General features: G+C 42.4%; 1 protein-coding gene across 13 annotated transcripts in view; it reads right to left on the bottom strand.

The window, feature by feature from the left end:
* Positions 1-18,989, bottom strand: part of Magi2 (membrane associated guanylate kinase, WW and PDZ domain containing 2) — a 1,461,753-nt gene that overhangs the window by 140,597 nt on the left and 1,302,167 nt on the right. For all 13 annotated transcript variants that reach the window (XM_031380053.1, XM_031380052.1, XM_031380051.1 and 10 more), the window contains 3 exons: positions 18,491-18,582; positions 10,272-10,464; positions 2,887-3,135 (listed from right to left, as the gene is read on the bottom strand). In XM_031380053.1, coding sequence (XP_031235913.1) covers positions 2,887-3,135; positions 10,272-10,464; positions 18,491-18,582 — 534 coding nt within the window. The remainder of the gene's footprint in view (positions 1-2,886; positions 3,136-10,271; positions 10,465-18,490; positions 18,583-18,989) is intronic.

Genomic DNA, 18,989 nt, shown 5'->3' with positions numbered 1-18,989 from the left:
TTATTAAAAGTAGGTTGCAAAAAATTTATGCCTACAATGTGTGCAGACAAAACATCCATATGCATAAAATACATAAATAAATTTTTAAAAAAGAGTTGGGGCCTTTGTGGGTGTGCCCTTGGAGGGCATTTTTTGGGGGGCTCTCTCCTTTTAATTTTACTTTCCAGCTACCATGAGAACAAATTCTCTCATCACACATTTCTGTCACAATGTTTTACCCCAGAGTAATGGAACCAACCACCATGGGCTGAAACCTCTGTGAGCAGAACAAATCTTTCCTCTGGGGTTATTTTCTAAAGATGCTTATGTTATAGTCATGGGAAGCTTATACATTTGTATGTATACAGATGTCTTTAATGTTCCGCGTAACCCATGGCAAAGGAATGGAAGCAAATGTTTTCATACAATTTAGGAGAACGAAGCCATATGATTTCTTTAAGGTCACAAGGCTAGTTAATGACAGAGTCAGGTTTCCATCCAAGGAGCATGACTGCAGCACCTGAGCGACTAACCTCTTGCCACTTGCTTGCCTATATGTAATGATCTGCCGATCAAGTGCACAGTGTGGCCCTTGTCTACCAATGAAACAGCTTCAGCAGCCACAGGGAACAAGCTACACAATGAATTGTTAATGCTTTTGGTGCCATGATAAGACAGGAAAAGAAGATTACCACAAGCCCAGCACATGGGTGAATGACTATGACCCCAAAATATCTGATAGCATTACCCTACCTCAGATGCCCAGAGAACAAACACCTTTGATATACTGACAATGAAGATGAGGCCCAGGGATGGCTCTATACCAGTCACAAAGCACTTAGCATTTTTCTCTGAAAGTAGAGATCAAAAGTATTCTATAGAAGTTAAGTAGGAAAGAGCATTGGCTCCAGGAGCCTTTTAGGCACATGCTGCAAATTACATACTATAACTGCAACATGCCATCAGTGTAATAGCTGGCTTTGCCACAGAGCATGGGACAATCTGTGCTTCAAAATCCTTAAATTGAAAAGAAATAGCTGTATGAAAGGAAGCAACCAGAAGGCCTCGTGGACTAATAGGCTACTATACTTCTATGCTCAGGGGTGCTGCAAAATTATACCATTTTTAAAGTTGAGAATTATTTTTTTGAGGTCACTCACTAGGCAGAAAAGCTCACTAATTGTAAGCATTAGCACCAATTGTTTTCCCAGACCTACTTCTGCATGGATTTTATTTGCAATACAGAAAGTCCATGCATACATTTCCTTACCATTTAGAAAGGAAGTTGTCACGCTTTAAATACAGTTGAGACCTGAAACACATGCTTAGCATTTTTACTGTGGCAGTATACTTTTTATTTCTCTTCCAGTTCTCTAGGTATCCTGCCACAATAAACAACCCAAATGACTTGAGATAGCTGCAAAATCTCTCTGTGAACATTTTCCCAAGTTATTGGGAGGCTGTTTATATAATTCATGAAAATCTTCAGTCTTGTGTCCTTTGAATCGTGGTGAATCCATCGTACTGACAGAATCCTGCTTTGAGTTTATGATTAAAGATTGGATTTATTTCTTCAGCTTATCAGAAAAAGAAAAATGGAACCTTTCTTTCAGACATATGTAATTTGGCCTCTGCACATATTGGCTAAGGTCTGAAACTTTGGTAGTTTTCTCTCTTGAATTTGTTAAGGCTCATGCTAAAGAGTGCAGTCTTACCCATGTGCTTCTGGTAGGCTTTTGATAACATTAACCTGACCATAGAAGCTCTTACTAATTCCTGATAATACGATTTTTTTTGAACATTGCTTGATATACCTTCCTATCTGACATAAACTGGAAACCACAATTTATAAGAATTTTAGGAACGTTCAACATGGTAACATGGCAATTATTTGAAGATTTCTACATTCAGATGAAATATATCCATAGCAATTGGGCCTAAGTACTTGACCATGAAAACCATGACACATTTTCTTGTCCCTACTTCTGTCCTCTGCTTGATGGCTATGGACCAAGGAGGCCATCTACAATGGTGGCTGGCAGAAGAGGAATATGACTTCTGTCACTGTGTGGTATAGACTCATGGAACAGGAGTACTGAAGAATCCACAGAACTGACGCTCATCTACTGCTTTCCTACCTAGAGTTGCTAGCCCAGAGGCGAACCCTAGGGCCTCTGTCTCAAGAGGCTGCTTTTGAAAAAGCCTCCTGACTATGTCCTATGTTTCCAGTTTTGTTTTCTCCCAACCTCCATTTAATTTTATGCAGGCATCTATAAGAACAAAAAAGGCATCGCATTGCTGCTCAAAACATCCCACAAACTTCCAAGAACTGAGAGTATAGCATGGACTTACGACCAGTGCATACGAAGCCTACACCTCTTGGTTTTCATGGACCCCCCAGTGGCAATCAGCAATGTTCTTTCTGGCTGACTGCAGCAGACCCCACCCCGGTTGTCTGCATCCTTCTTGATCCTGAGCGACTCTTCATCTGAAAGCTTATGTATATAGTTTCCCGCTAGGTCCTTTCTATCTCTGGTTTATCCTCTGGAACAGCTCTCATGAGAGGCGGTCCCTCACCAGCCCATGAAGATGGTACATCCTCCTCTCATAGCTGTATGGCCACACACCATTCTCATTTATTTTACTCTACTTACAAATGAACTAATGGTTTTAATAGTGCTGAGCGTTTGGGGTACGTCATCTTGTATTGTTCTTGAACCAAAGGACTGATATTTGGCTAGTCCGTGTTAAGGGTGTTTTATTTTTCTTTTGCTCATAGTCTGAGATTTCTAGGCCACTCAGTATATCCATAGCTATTCTCTGGTCTATACTCTTCTGATACCTCTATCATTAGAACAAATACATATAATACCCCCTTATCCGAACACAGATAAGCCAGTCACTTACTTATGGTGGCTCCAGACTCGGGCCTGTTCAGGGAGCTGATGATGACGAAGCCGAACCCTTCGTTTTCTTTGCGGTGAATGACCACATCACTGGTCTGCAGGCTGTGCGAGGCAAAGCCTTCAGGAGGCGAGGCATTGCTACTGGGGGCTGCGTGGTTGCTGTTGGAGTAGGTGGCATAGTCACTGCGCGGAGAGCTGTGGTGGGTTGATACAGAGCCTGGACTCCTCCCATTCTCTGGGCAGGGCTCCCCTGAAATGCATATCAAAGTCCACAGGAACTCAGTGGTTTAGGAAAGGCCTTACTGACTTCTTCCCAAAGAATGTGTTAAGAATACTAGCTGATCTTCCCTTTAGATACAGAGTACTTGAAGAGCTGCAGATCTCCTATGAAATCCACTAGGCCTTCATCCACTGTTAGCCTTTCCCAAAGCACAGGGAATCCCCCGACCCCGACCCCCTGCATTAGCCTCCTCTGAGTCTTGTACTTGCTTTTGTTTTTCTCTTGTTACAGCTTCAAGGCCCAGAGACAAAGACAACTTTTATACATTAGCCTCTTGGTTGCATAGTAACGGACTGAAGATGAGAGGAAACCAAGCAGACAGAATCTTAAATCATCCCAGGCATATGACTCACTGAAAGAATTTATAAAGGGGCTGGGGAGATAGCTCAGTGAGTGAGGCACTTGCTGGGCAATCATAAGGATCTGAGTTGAATCCCCAGGACCCATGTAAAGACCACATTAGAGCATCCTTTCTAGGATCGGTGCGTCTATGAGTCAGCGGGAGACAGACTGGAGAATCCCCCAGAAGCCAGCTGGAGTGCACAACTGCAAACAACAAAGAGACAGGCCCTCCCTCAAACAATGTAGAAGGGAGGACAAACCTGAGGCTGTCCTCTGATCCTTACAAGTGTGTGCCAGGGCACGCATGCTCCTGCATCACACACAGACATTTATGAACACACACACACACACACACACACACACACACACACACACACACACACACATTAAAAAAAACAAACATAAGAAGGGCCCACCAAGGGGAGTTTTTGTTTATTTCCCTCAGAGTTGATCTTTGGAAGATTAGCATAGGAATCTAGATAACATTTCAACATCTTTGGGAAATGCTGCTGTACTGTCAGTGAGGACAACAACCTTGAAGGTGACTGCATTTTTTTTTTAAAGAGCCACGGTTTTATCTTACGGTATTTTGCTAGCCTAGAAGTGTTAACTCACTCCATATAGGTAGGAAATAGACTTTTTTAAAAAGGTGGCCTGCTTAATTGTTTTAGGTGACAGCCACATCTTACTCAATAAGGTAGTTTGAAAGAAACAAATCAATTGAGATTTTCACTGAAAATTAGTTTGCACAGTCTGAATCAAATCCAATAATATCAGGCTGACAAACTGAATGTTAAATCTCAATAGAGGTGTTTGAAGTTTTGCTCATTTGCATCCCATATTACAAAGTATACTTTACTAATTGGATATTAATCAGATAAACCTAACCAATACTCCCAAAATGAAGCAAGCATAATTATGTGGCAATATGAGAGGAAGTTGGGAGCTAAGAGAAGCTAGTTTACTGTTTTATCTGCATATATGCATGTGCACTATGTGCATGCTCAGTGTTCATGGAGGTCAGAGGACGGTACTGAACCCCTGGAACTGGAGTAACACTTGGTTGTGAGCTGCCATGTGGATGCTGGGATTTGAACCCATGTCCTCTGGAAGAGCAGTCAGTGCTCTTATCTGCTGAGACATCTCTCTCTAGCCCTGAGAAGCACGTGTTTTTTTTGTTTTTAATGTTTTCAACGACAGTTGGTCTGCCATCCAGGAAGGGTTTGTCATTTTAATTTAATAGCAAGGTGGTGGCAGAGAGTGGAGTCAGAGGAGCAGATTTGCTCCTTAAAGAACTGTTGTGGGGAATGTGGCTGTTTCATTTCTTTCCTAACGTTCATCATGGCGTCAAAAGGTGTCTGTCCAACAGAATTAAGATAAAATTATGATGGTTCCTCATTTCTTGTGGTCCCGTTAATACTGACTCTTACTTAAGAGTTTTGGGAGTCATCTTGTGTCAAGTTACACATGATCAGCAGAAGTCCCCGTGAGGCCTGTTGGCATCACAAGCTAGAGTTGCAGTACTATTGGAGTGTGGCATGACTGGGGGGTAGTAACACTTTGAGAAGTGTGTCTTGTGGGATCCTTTTGGTCACTGGAGGTGTACCCTGGAAGAGGATTATGGGGCACCTGTGCACACCTCTCCCCCCTTGTCTTCCCTTGATTTTGTTCTCTAGCTGTGATGTACATGGAATCATTTTATGTGCAAATTGGTCATGCTCTGAAACAATCAAACCAAATAAACCTTTTCTCTTTATAAGCTGACTCATCTCAGGTATTTGTTATAGTGATAGAAAATAAGGAAGTCAGAAGGAAAAGGGAGACCACAGGAGATATTTTGTTACACTGATATCCAGAGAAAGAATTGTATTCATTTATATATCACATTTATTCATATACAGAGACATTAGAAGTAGCAGTAAGTCAGCTAAAATTTTTGAAGAAAATAAGTGCAAATCAAGTCACTTCATCATAAAAAGGTCTTATAAAATGAATTGGTTTTTTTTGGAGGCAGTTTATTAAGTACACTAAAGGAAGAAGAGATGGGGAAGAGCTACATCCACGCCTCTTCAGTCCTTTTAGTTACAGAAGAACTGAGCCCCAAAGCAAGCACTATTATGATTTGATACATCTGAACTTTTTCTTTAAGATACAATTAATTAATCTTTAATATAAAAAGACACTTTTCATTTGTGAGAAATGTACTGAGATCATAAAAGATCAAAATGTCAATGTCCTTGCTTTGAACTAGAATGAAATGTTTCTGCCTGTAAAATGTACCCTCCTTCAAAGACAGGTTGTTATTGTCTTGGTAAAGTACATGTCCTTTATCAGCCCTGTGCAAGTTGGAAATAAAATGATTAGAGATAGTCCTGGAGAAGAAAAACAAACAATTATTATGCTGCTACATTAAATTGAAAATCTCCAGAGTTATTGGACCAAATCAGTAACTAAATGTCATAGGCAATGACAAGAGAGATCTCATTTTCTGGCTGTCATATTTTAGAGGAGTTGAGAGCTATGTGTGGTTGTCAGTAAATGAGCAAGAAAGAATTATCAGTCTTTTGCAGTAAGTGGCTGGGAGTGGCTAGATCATGGGTTCTAAAATTCGAAGGTATGGATGACTAAGTCAATGTGGTGGTCCTTGGGTACCAGAAAGGATCAAACTAATGGGCAGGGCACCTATCTATTGCAGTGGACCCCTTTTCAAGCTTTTGGGAAAATCCCTTGACCTTTAGCAAACTGAGCATGTTTTAAGTCAGGTGGTTTACTGGGAAGACGTTCAAGCTTCCCAGAGTTGCTCTGACCTCTGACCCTTGGGGTTTGGTAGCACTGTTGTCTTTGAGGGGTTGGTTGACATCAAGTGTTTCCTATTCAACTGGCTCTCCATCTAGACAGGACTGCTTGCTTTCCAAAAACTCTTTGTGGCATAGCACATCAACAGGGTTGCTTTTGAACAGTAAAGTAAAACGCCAGAAGGTGACTCCGCACCATACTAATTTCAAAAACTACCTGATGCCTTTTGGCTCACACATGCAGGCCATTCAAGATGCAGTCGTTTAGCATTTCCCGAAGTCAAATACTTAAGTTTTTAGGTTAGGTTCTGTTCTGTCTCCACCAGTGATACTAGAAAACAGCATGGCACTTTACTGGAAGAGACTCATCCTCTGGAGGGCAGGAGCGGGCTGACAGTGCCTGCAGGTGAGAGGCTTCGGACCCAAACCTTTACTTCTGGTGGGCCTTGCTTCTCATTGGCACATTACTGGTCTAAACTCTTAATGCTAGTTGTTATGATTAATTACTGATATTTATTAATAGAGAGATCTGATAGGAATAGGGATTTGCAATTTCTCTTGACTTTTTGGAGCTGGATCATGGCTACCTGTTGCCTGGGCCACCATGTTTCTGACAACTCCCCGATTCATGTGCTCATTAAATAAGGAAGTCATTTACCCAACAGGACTTTTTCAGTCAGAGCCTCCATTTCATTTTTGGATCCCCATTCTCAGTAGCAGGACTTGAGGATTCTGGAAACCAGATGAACTGTGCCTGCTTCCGGACTGTAATGCGTATATCTTGCCTTGAAGCATAGCTAGGGCCATGGGGCATGCATACACTAGAGTCTTACACAGGGGCTGGGGTGTCCATATGTATAGACAGCATCACAGTACCACTTGGGGAAGGGGACAGCCCTGAGTATGTCCCTGCCCGTTTGTGTAGGCACAGCTGGTTTATCCAGTTTACTGGATGGCTGACACGTTCACAAAGGGAAAGGGGACACATATGGACAAAGGCTAGACCAAGACCAGGGCTGTGCCCATCAGTGTGTTCCACTGCACTCTTAAGGGGCTCCTCTTCCTTAACATTGGGCCAAGAATTATATTCTCCTTGGATATCAAAGAAAGATGCTGACAGCATGAGACTAGATGTTTTGATTAAGCCATAAAACTTCTTGCATAGCCATTCTTGATTTACAAGTTAGGGAGTTCCTCAGGGACATCGTACTCTCAAACTAACAGTGGGCATCCAAAACAATGTGTCATTAAGTTGAACATCTCTTAGCTGAGCTACCAAACACTTAAATATTTATACTTTCAGCAGAGTAATTAAAGCCACTCTCTTAATATCCTCAGGGGGCAAAAACCAACCAAATGCTGGAGCTAGTGGTACGGAGAAGACAGCTCTCGAAACTAGTTCAAGGTAAAAGATTTGTACTTGTGATTCCCAGACAAAAGACACTGGAGGTTTACTGCATCATTTGCTCTCTAACTCAGCAATTTCTCACTTTTGGTGACCCAGCTTAAAGCTGAAAAAATGTGCCTTTCTACTTTTAGTGTATATGTGTTTCTTAGGACTTAATCTGGAGAAGGGGTTTGTGTTATTTTAATCTTTTCCCAGTGCTATTAGCTTATCTGTATGCCACCCTGTCTGTGTTCTTGTTCTGATGCATCAGTCTGGAGACCAGCAGTGTGCCTGCATGAACCAAAGCCAGGATAAGATGTTTGGCTGGACAGTCCCCCAGTTCTCGGTGCCCCAAACTGCATGGCCGTGAGATAATGTACCAATAATTTCTCTTCTAAATCTGTGGTTCTGCAAAGCTGATTGCTCACTTCTTGTCAGCTCTGGACGGTTCCACCCAAAGCTGCGCTTGCCCCTCCCACTGCCTTGCTTACCAGAGCAGAATAACAGCAACCCTACTTAAAAAGACATCTCCCCTGGCCCATCCATCCTGGCCTGGCCTTTATCACGTTGATGGAATGACAGCTATGAAGAAGTTTGTTTTTCTATGCCTTGTAGATTTCTTCTACCCTGCTTTTTAGGTGTTTATTTTACTCTCAAAGTATCCTGTTTAGAATTTAATCATTCTCGGTACAGATGGAGCTTTCAAGGAGGCTGGATGAACACAGAGTCTCTCCTAGCATGAGTAATCTGTAGGGGAATGTGATCAAATATTAAATTCACCCCAAATGCAGTCTGAAGCCTGGCCGAGTGAATTTGATAAGAACCCCAGCAAAGAGAGCCCTTTACAGAAGTCACAGGACCTACAAAACATTTGGCCTATACTCCAACAGCTGGGATTGATTAGAACAAAGTTTAATTTGCAATCATCAGCTTGTGGCAAGGAGAGCATGAAATTATGTTGGTGCACTGGATTTGCACTGTGTAGTATAGCTCCTCATAAATCGGCTATCTTTCTAATTTATCTTCAGGTTACAGTACATAGGTACATCAAACTTCTTTTTGGTGTTTTGTTTTGCTAAGAATCACTCTGTAGGGAGAGAGGCAGTTAAATGCTAACCAAGCAAGCACTGTCTCTATCCGGCTACTTGCTCAAGGAGAAGGCATAAGTCAAGGTGTTTTATTTCTTTGGGTCAAGTGGTACACTGTGGATTTTGGAAGACAAATGGCACCGAGCAGCAAAACCTCCATCCACTGTTAGATATATAGTGGTCCCTGCTGCTGAAGGCTCACGATTTGTCTGATTCGCCCTTGGAAATGACTGCCCTTACTCAAGTCTAGTCTCTAGGGGACTCAAAAGAAAAAGATATTTAGCCCAAGCAGTAAATCTCATACCTTTGATTCTCCCACAGCCTGTGATTAGCAGGTGGCCTTTAAAAAGTTCCAGTGTTATATATGAACACATTCTGAAGAATTTGGGAGTGACATCAATCAGCTATCTGCCTTTAGGTCTCTGGGAGTAAGGGTAATGTCTTAAAGTGGAATTTGGAGCTGATAATAGCATCAGAATGAAGACTAGCAGTGGGGTGAGTCCATGTTGGCAGCATCCCGAACTTGCTGTGGACCATTAGCCAATCTATTATTCCTTGGGCCTCAGTTTCCTTATCTGGCCAAGGTCACTCCTAATTTTAGAATTGAGTCTGTAGGAGGGTGTTCAAGTCCCTGGGGAGAAAGGTCATTGAGCTTCTGGGGCAGAGGGTGAAAAGGGAGCATGGCTGGAGTTTCTGCTTCTACAATTCACAAGACAAAGCACAGTTAGGTCTTAGGGGAAAACCATCTATAATGCTAATGTTACTTAGTGTTCAGTTATAAACCCAGTATGGTGATTGCAACAGACATACCCTCTGGAACACAGCCCTCCAGCGGGACTTAATAGTGGAGAGAAGCAAATGAGATAAGATTATGAATATATGGGCTGACTTTTAAATATACGTCTTTGGTGGGTTCTTCTTGAAGCCAAGAAAATAGCTGTAAAGGGAAGAATTGCTTGTAATTTATCTGTTTCATAAGCTTGGCGCTGTATGAGCTGTTTTCTCAGGGTGAGAGCTGTATGTCCCCATTCGGGGTGGTAGGTATTTTGTTACCTATATCACGCTCTCCAATGAAAGCTAGTTTCCCACCCTGCTGTCCCTATTACAGTACAAAAGTGCTAGAGCTCTTTGTTTGTAAACACAATGAGAAACACTTTCAAAAGGCATAGTTTTTGTTATTATAATGTTTTACTCATAACAAGCATATATCAAAGAGCACAGAGCACACTCATCTTGAATCAGCCCCAGGCTTTGCTAGAGAAATTTTAATGACTACATTTAAAATGTAGGCCTCAGAGACTGGATTAGCAGGGTTGCTAAGCTGCATGTTGAAAAATTGTTATGTGGAGAACATGCGGCTTGTTTCTGCCCCTGTATTACACAGAAACCAATTTTAAGTTTGTTTCTAGCTGCCCACTTATCTACCCAAAGCATCCCACTGCCTCCCCCCCACCCCCCCACGCCCCACTCTTGCTGCCCACCTCAGCTACATACCTCCGCATAGCACCTTTCTTCTCACAGTGAGGTTAACCTGCCCATTGCGGGCCGCATGGTGCATGAGGTCGATGACATAGCGGTGGGTCTTGCCGGCCACCGGGATCCCATCCACGTAGACGAGCTCATCTCCTGGGTGCAGACGGCCATCTCTGTCAGCTGAGCCCATGGCAATGACGGCTCCGATCAAAATCTAGAGAGAATATTCACATGCATATATAAAGGGGCATGCTCTTGAGAGTGGGTGAGGAGAGGCAGGAAGGACGTCATTACAGGGACTGTTCCCCACTGTCTACCACTTACTGCTGCTTTCCATGGTGTCCCAGAGGGGAAACTTGCTTGCTGGATCATATGTTGTGGGCCTTAAGGGAAATTATAACTCAAAATATGCTGATGGTAGTCGGCTACCACAGAGGACATCTGCATTGAGTCCTGGCTCCAGTTCTTAACTGCAGATTTGAATAAGGCTTCCTAAGCTTTGCAAGCCTCACTCTCTTCACCTACAAAATGGGATGATAATAGGACCAGTTCAGAGAGCTGCTGGGAGAAGTCAATGTCAAAATGTGAGGGAAGAATAACTTTCGCATGACTCAGATTGTCCGCCTGCGAATGTCAGGGGGAACCACCCGTTAAACTCGGACAGAGGGTCACAATTTTTATTTCATTTTATTTTGCTTGGTTGTTTGCTTTGAGACATTGGAAGGGTAAAGCACAAAGAACAAAACGATTTTTTTTTTCTGGTCAATTAGCTCACTCAAATATTCTCAGCTGAACTATCTCCAAATTCTTGTTCCATCTATTGAGAATTTCCTTAGAACATTTCCAGCCCACTGGCTCCTCGAATGCTTCCATGTTAGATACAGAACCACTGTGCCAGGAAGAGAGGCAGCATGAATTCTGGAACACATGTATTATTACAACACCCCAAATAGGACCACGATGCAAAGTGTATATGACTTCCTACAGCCTAGCAGGGTCACCTGGTTTAGTGTCTATAAGCAAGGTCTTTTTTCTTTTCTATCTCAGAGGAAAGTAAATGGTGCTTAGTATTTTAGTTTTGCTGTTTAACCTACAAACAGTTTCTCCAAGTCATGAACAACAGGTCTCTCTTTTCTTTGTCAGTGGCTCAGCTGCCTGGCTCCTGATGGCAACATTTTCCATCAGCCTGACAATGTTACAGAGGCCTCACTCCAGGTTTTAAATTCTTATAAAGCAATTTGTTGCTCAAAAATTGATTTCTTTCAGGCATAATAATTTCTTTCAAGTCTCAGATGTGTGGACTCCAGCCAGCTTGTAGAATAACCCCAGCTTGAGCAGCGTGTCCTCAGGCTTGGTACCAGAGCGGATGCTCCAGAGCTTAGCCCTAATTTTTCATGTCTGTCAACATGGCAACTGGATCTGAATGCATCGGACCACTTAAGTACAGGCAGCATTTCAGTCTGAAGGATTTCACGGCTTTACACATTGCATAGAGGAACGACCACTTTCTACAATAGTGCCACAGTCTTCCATTCCTGGAGGGTTCTAGGGTGAGAAATAGCATTGCTTCCAGGGTGAATAGCACTGTTCTGAGGAGCCACTCGCTACCGCTATCCCGAGGATGATGGTGCGGTGCGCCTCCTGCCTTAGATTACCTATAGTCTTGTTCTTTCCCTTTGACCTGCCGTATCTACTTGAGTACACTTCTTGGGTACACTTCTGACAATCTCTATTTTCTTTATTGCCATGCCAACCTGAATTTTTGAATATCTTTCTAAAGATATTCCAGTCATTCTTCAAAAGGCCCAGCCCACTGTGGAGTGCTTCAAAGGGTTTCTAAGTGCTTTGTACAAAAGCCAGTTAAAATAAGTGTTTGTTTCTCTACTGCTCCATGAAAAGCTGCATTTAGCAAGGGTCTGTCCAAAGAAAATGCTTCCACCTTTAAATTTCCCATACCCAGGAAATAGGGAAGTTATAAAAAATAGCTAGTTATAAAGAGTTCATGAACCTTTTGGCTGGATAATCACCAATGTTAAGGCAACATTCGGCTTCTGGCTGGGGTGAGCCTTTACAGCTATGGGAGCTCAGAGTTTTGCCTGGGCTTTATACAAACATAAGTGAGATTATTTACATACTGGGAAAATGCTTGTGCGTCTCTTTCTGTGAGAAGAAGGCAAGGATGTACACACGCTCCTGAAGCTGCACTGCTGTTAGTTTTATGTTCTTATTGAAGGAGGAGCCCTGGAAAACAGTGTTTTCCTGACCTACTGCTGTGATAGGTCATATTCTCTTCAGTCATTCATTTCAACAAAGGCTCATGGAGCACAGAGATACTATATAACAGCCAGGAACCCACAGCAAAGGCATTAGTAATCCTCACCTTATGGAACCACCATTCTTGTGGTGCATAACAGATGTAAATGGTATGCGACCTAAATGGTAATGTTAGGAGGCACATGCATCGAGAAAGAGCGGCAGGTGAGGCCTTAACCATTGCTCAAGGAAGCATTAGGGTTAAACTCTTCCAGATCACCCACCCTTGGGATTTTATAGGCCAGAGATGAGGTATCAGGTTATTAATATTATTTTTGGTAGTTTTGGGGGGGTGGGTTCACTAGGTAGCCCTGGCTGCTCTGATATTCTCTATGTAGGTCAAGCCGGCACCAAACTCACAGAGACATGCCTGTTACTGCCCTCTGGGAGGTGGCACTACATACTCTGGCAGCAACCAGCCAGAGTATGAGATTTTGCGTGTTTAGTAAGCTCCTGGGAGCTGATGGAAGACTCATGCTCTTATGAGCCACACTAAGCATTTCCATTTAGTTCAGTGGCCACAGGACCTATGCTCTTACTGGTCATATCTCAAGTTGGTTCCTAGCCTGTCATACTGGCCATTTTCTGGGTATATCAAGAGTTGCTGGTATGGGTTCTCTTATGTATCAAGTCATTTATCTTCCCCCTGGTCTTATTGACCATTGATCATGCTGGCCAGAAAGCCAGCTCAGGCAACGCAGCCTTGCCCATTTACCTCCTTCTGCCTTCAATGAACACTTCAGTCTCAGATTCTTCAGATTTCTCTTCTCCACACTCTTAGAACATTCTATCCCATCTCTATTTTTCTGGCATGCAAGGAAAAATTCAGTGGGAAAGCTTAGAAAACAGTGACCCCATAAATGGCCAGTGTCTTCTCAATCATGTTCTCTAACTGCTCAGCCCTAAAATCATATACATGTGAGCCACACTAAATGGACTCAGCAGGTCGTATTTATGTGTGCATTTATGTAACAATAGTACATAATGAAAAAGGCTATAAACTAGAGAGGGACTGGGGTCTGTGTGGCAAGAGAAGAATTGGAGGAAAGAAGGGGAGGGGTAGGAAGCGAGGAAGGGAAGATGATGCAAATATGATGCTCATATAGGAAATTCTAAACAAACAAACAAACAAACAAACAAGCTCCAAAGAAACAGACCACCTTCATGACTCTACTTTCTCTCAAGCTCTGAGGGCACAGAACAGAAAAGTGTGTGATGTGAAGTAGTAATTTAGATTCAAGTGGCAGAGGTACCAGGAAGGCAGGGGAAGAGATAATGAGAAAAAGAAAGCAAAACCAAACAAAAAACCAACCACAAACCACCTCTGCTGGCCTTTAAATGCGTTTGATCCTTCCTGCACTGCCTGCCCCAAGTAAACACATCCCCTGCGGATCTTGTCAGCAACAAAGTCCTGCAAAAACACTTCAGGTCCTTTCCTTTTCAAAACAACTCCAGGAGCTCGCATCGGACTCCAGGATGGAGGACAGGTCTGTACCATGTCTTCTTTTATAGCGGAAGGTTTTTCTCCACATAGGCTTTCTCCACTGTGATATTTTCTAGATCCTTCCATTTTGACGCCTTCCTATTGATTTTCAACTCACAGCAGGGAATCTCATTTTTGTTCCTCTCTAGCAATTTTTCATTTCTTTCTATTCCTATTGTTATTTAACTGTGAAAAGTATCTCCTTTTTAAAGAAAAAAAAAATGCCCGGAAGCTTTGCTTGAACAGGAGTCCTGCTGTTCATTGTTTGTGGGAGCCTAGTTGTCATGTTCAACGTGAACCCCGGGGTGTCAATACCATTTCATAAATACGGAGGCAGAAACCTGTTCGAAGTGACCCATGAGACAAGTGGTTGATGAACACATCACATCACCCTCCCTGCCTCAGCCTTGGCAGCACACTAGCAATTAGGCAGTGGGTGTATGCTATCGCTGAGCTTAGCATGTGAAAAAGCAGGAAGGGCAGGCTGAAAGGAAACTTTTCTTGGAGTAGACTCCCTGTTATTGACAGTCATCCTCTGAGGTGCAGCATTCTGGTCTGGAAGGCACACTTTTTATCCTTTCTTGCATTAAGATCAGATAGGTTTCTAGTTTATAGCAGAAGTGCCAGAATTGAAAACTGAAGCAGGGGTATGTCTTTTTTTTTTAACCTCTTGCAATCGTTTTTTAAGTTTTTTTTTTATTTAATATGTGAGAGCTCTGCTGCATGTGCACCTGAACGACAGAAGAAAGCATCAGATCTGCTTTATAGATGGTTGTGGGCCACATGTGGGTGCTGGGAATTGAACTCAGGACCTCTGGGAGAGCAGCCAGTGTTCTTAACCACCGAGCCATCTCTCCAGCCCTGGGAGATGCTTTAAATCATTTAAATGAAGGACTAAATCTCAATAAAAGCAATAAAGACAACCAGAAATCCATGTAATCTGAGGCTTATCATAAATACTTGATGTCTACCTGCTAAAGGGGAGGAAGGATTTAGGAATGCAAAGACTGAGTTCAGAAGGCCTGGGAATCTGAGAACCTGTGTTATGAAATGGGCAGAGGGATGTCTTTATGTTATGGTGACCATAAAAGTACTTTGTTGCTATTTCATAACTGTTTTTTGCTATTGTTATGAATTGAAGGATAAATAGCTGATATGCAGGATATCTGATAGTTGCCCCCAAAGGGGTCACGACACACAGCTTGTGACCCACAAGTTGTAAACTACTGGTGTAGCTCCTCCTTGAGCTAGCTAAGTCTACACATATCTCATGACTTAGGCAAGCCCATCTGCTTCTGGAGAGTGGGATGGATGAGGGCGATATTTCCTGACTGAGGTGTTGGAGTGTAGGAGTTCAGCAGATACCAAGTCCATACCATTGCTGCCATGCCTTATGTCCATTTCATAGTTCAACATGTGCATTCAAACATAGGAGAAAGGATCTAAGGCTCTGTCGAATTAAAGTGGCAATACTGTCAGTGCTTAGGAAATATATGAGCTGTAATCTGGCCCAGGTGGAAGGAGGCGCTTGTGGTACAAAGCAGTCACTCTTAATTTCTTTCAATGCAACTTCTTGGAAGGAACTTTCAAAGACAGTTAGGTAAGTGAGTAATACAGGCCTTAAGGAAGTTTTTGGAACTATGGTCCTGCTTGGTCTTAACTGGCTCCAACCACTTAAGAAATGTCATTAAATCTGTTTTTCAAGAAAAAATGGAAATCATATTTTAAAAATTGAATCAGTGCTTGACAGTGTAAAAATACTGAGCGGGAGAGAGTATTCCAGAGGAGTGGAACTGCATCCTGTCTAGGACAAGGCCATTCCCACTTTCTAGACAGAGGCCTCAGTATGAACTGGAGATCAGCACTCACTCTGAAACACTCAGCTTTGTCTTGAGGTTAAGTACTCTAGTCAGTTCATCAGTTCCAACTAAGGCATATATTGTTGTAGCAGGTTCTGTGTTGGATTGGAAGACAAAACCCTAATAAAATCACAGTCTTGTCTTTAAGAAGCTCATGGAGTTTTGTACTGTGGTATAATGTAGCCAAGGCATCTTCATTATTATTATCATTATTATTATTATTATTATTATTATTATTATTGCTGCTAATTGGAAACTTTCCCCAACACTGTGCAACACAGTCAGCAGTGCTAATCTTTGGCCGTCTCTGTGGTGACTATAAGAGTCAGCTCATGTTTGGGATGATAAACAAAAGCATATTCAGTCAGCGTGCTGTAGAACAGAGAACACACCTATTTGAAAAGGACCCTTGCGACCCTGAGCAGGATAGGTTCTATCTGGGTTCACTGTTATATGCCCCGCAGTGTCCCAGTGCCAACTATTGCAGACAAAACCATGAATTAGCTTATGGTGGCTATGTTATTATGAGTATGAGTTCTTTTTAAATTTGGTATATTTTAAACCTGTGGTTTTATTCTAAATAATTTTACCTTGGTTCAAGGAGTGCCCTGGTTCATGAGAGGGGACTCTCAAGGTGGGATGATGTCTTTATCATCCATGAGCTTCTTGGACCATATCTGACAGGGTTTACATGGAAAAGATGACTCAGGAGTGGCCAGCCATCCCAACAATAGTAGTTTAGCAAACTCATTTTAGTTGATGGGAGGAGTCTTGGGTAGACTTGGGCAGATGATGAGTTTAAGCTTGGTTTTGGGCCACTCTGGTTAAATGGCACAATTTTCACATATGGAATAAGACATAAAACAGGTAAGGTGAAATCCTGTCTTAGAATAAATACAAATTCTTGATGATTGAACCAAAAGTGTGAACAAATGAGCACATCTGAGCAATTCTGAAGGAAGCCAAGCCAGACAAACACCCCGGAGGCCAGTGCAGCCCCTCCCTGCCTAAAGGTAGAATCACTTTCCTCAACATTTCTGTCTATGCAGAAGCTCCAGGGCATCTTGCTCCTTTGCATATGCAAAGAGCTGTTGAGGGAAATGAGGCAGGAGGGCTGGTCAGGTGACTGAGCATCTCAGAGTGAGGTGGTGGTGGGGTGATAAAAAGGACAGCAGCTGTGAAGAGAGCAAATGAAAGTCCCTGGTTGACAAAGCCCCTCCAGGAAGTCTGAAGTTCCTTAGGCCTGCTTTAGCTTGCCATCCTCTCCCCTTCTGAAAGACTAAGGGAAAGTGGGACCAATTTTTGGCCAATGAGTCTTCCCATAATCCTTGGCAGTTGGGGGCTTAGGGGCATGTGTGGGAATGTTGCCAATTTTGTTCCTGGGAATTAGAAAACCCTTTCCCTGGAGTTTTCTGCAGTAAGAGACCTCCTACATTACCCAGTGGAGCCTCTCTTGTGGGACAGATTAAGTGTCTCTATGATTCTTCTTAGTCTTTCAATGACTCTGCTTGAATGTCTCCAGAGTGAAGGCGCTCACTCTACCTATTCAAAGGCCAACTACATGGGGACAGTTTTAATTATTATGGGTTCCTTTCTTCTGTTAGATTGATTTTTTTCCTTTTGGGAATTTCTGCTGCTCATTTTTATATGTCTCTTGGGAAATAGTCTACTAACATGATGGCAGACAGGCTGATGATCATACAGATTTACTTTGGAGTTGTTAATGACTCAGGTACCAACAGTTTTAGCTATGTCATCCTAAGTCCTTAAAGCCATTCTATGGGATGGTTACTCTGGCTACCCTGATCTTGCAGATGACCAAACAGATGTTTACTGTTTAGTCTCTTACGTGAGGTAGGTAGGGTGTGATGTACTCACATTGGGCTTCTGTTTCCTTGAGTACCATTTAAGATACATTTCTACAATGGGTGTTTTGGGGAGGATATTTTACTATACACTCACAAAAGTTCACTATGTTTTCTGTGTATCAATGATTACTGCTACTTTATGCTTTCATTCTGAATATGTGTATCCTCATAGCTATATGGATATATTAATAGAAAGATTACTCCAGAACCATTCTCAGATTCTCCGTAGTCTTTCAACTGCTGCTGATTCATGAACATATTCTTCTCATAATGCCTTAATCTGGTTTGGCTTTTGTATCAGAGAACTTGATTTTTATGTCTATTTACTTCTCTGTTTTCCAGCCTTTATTGTCTTTGTTGTTGTTTTTGTTGTTGTCGTTGCAAACATATATAAATCTGTGGTTTCCAGCCACCTCTTCTGTCTTATTTTACGACTGTCTCTTACAGAATCTCATGTTCCAGAACCATTAAATAATTGAACTAGTCAACAAGAATTGGCCCATTCTTTGAGACTGTAGTGCCCTCCTAGTGTGAATAATGGTGAGATAACAGCCATACAGATGCTTGTGTGTTGTGAGGTATTGTTAAGAGAGATAGAAAAGAGAAAACAAACTGCAATCTTCAAAACATTTCTTTTTCAGTGTGATACTGAATGATGCTCTCCTGGTATTTATGCACAAAGCAGTCACGTGGGGAAACACACTGGATTCTACTTACAGGCTGTCCCGGTTCATCTCCCCCGAGGATTCTAAAGCCAAATCCAGACTCCATCCTCCGCAGGTGAACATCCAATTCCTTGTAATCTGGACCTGGCATAAAGGAAACCCCATTGAGTAATGAATACTGCCTCTTCCCCGCCTCCCAAGAAACAGAACACACCGATGATAAATTAATTTTGTGGATGTGATTAATGAGAGTGTTGTTAGTCAATGAAAAGCACAGAGGAGAGAAAAAAAAAACATGGTGGCAAAGAAGTACACACTCTAGATGTACGTAGTCCCTGGAATGGCAGCGAGCAGCTGCAAGCATTGCTAGGGCATCTTCCACAGGTAGAGAGAACACATGAATTTCTGAGAGAAAAAAGTTGATGACAATTTTTAATTTTCCAGAGAACTTTTGGAGTGCCTTTAAGAGGCTTGCCGGCCTCCCTATGACTCTGAGGATGTTTGCTCTGATTACCTCAGAAAATGAGTGAGGTCCTTTCTCTAACTCCTTC

The sequence above is a fragment of the Mastomys coucha genome, unplaced genomic scaffold, assembly GCF_008632895.1.
Source record: "Mastomys coucha isolate ucsf_1 unplaced genomic scaffold, UCSF_Mcou_1 pScaffold19, whole genome shotgun sequence".
Taxonomy (NCBI): Eukaryota; Metazoa; Chordata; class Mammalia; order Rodentia; family Muridae; genus Mastomys; species Mastomys coucha.
This window is presented reverse-complemented; position numbering and strand designations above follow the sequence as displayed.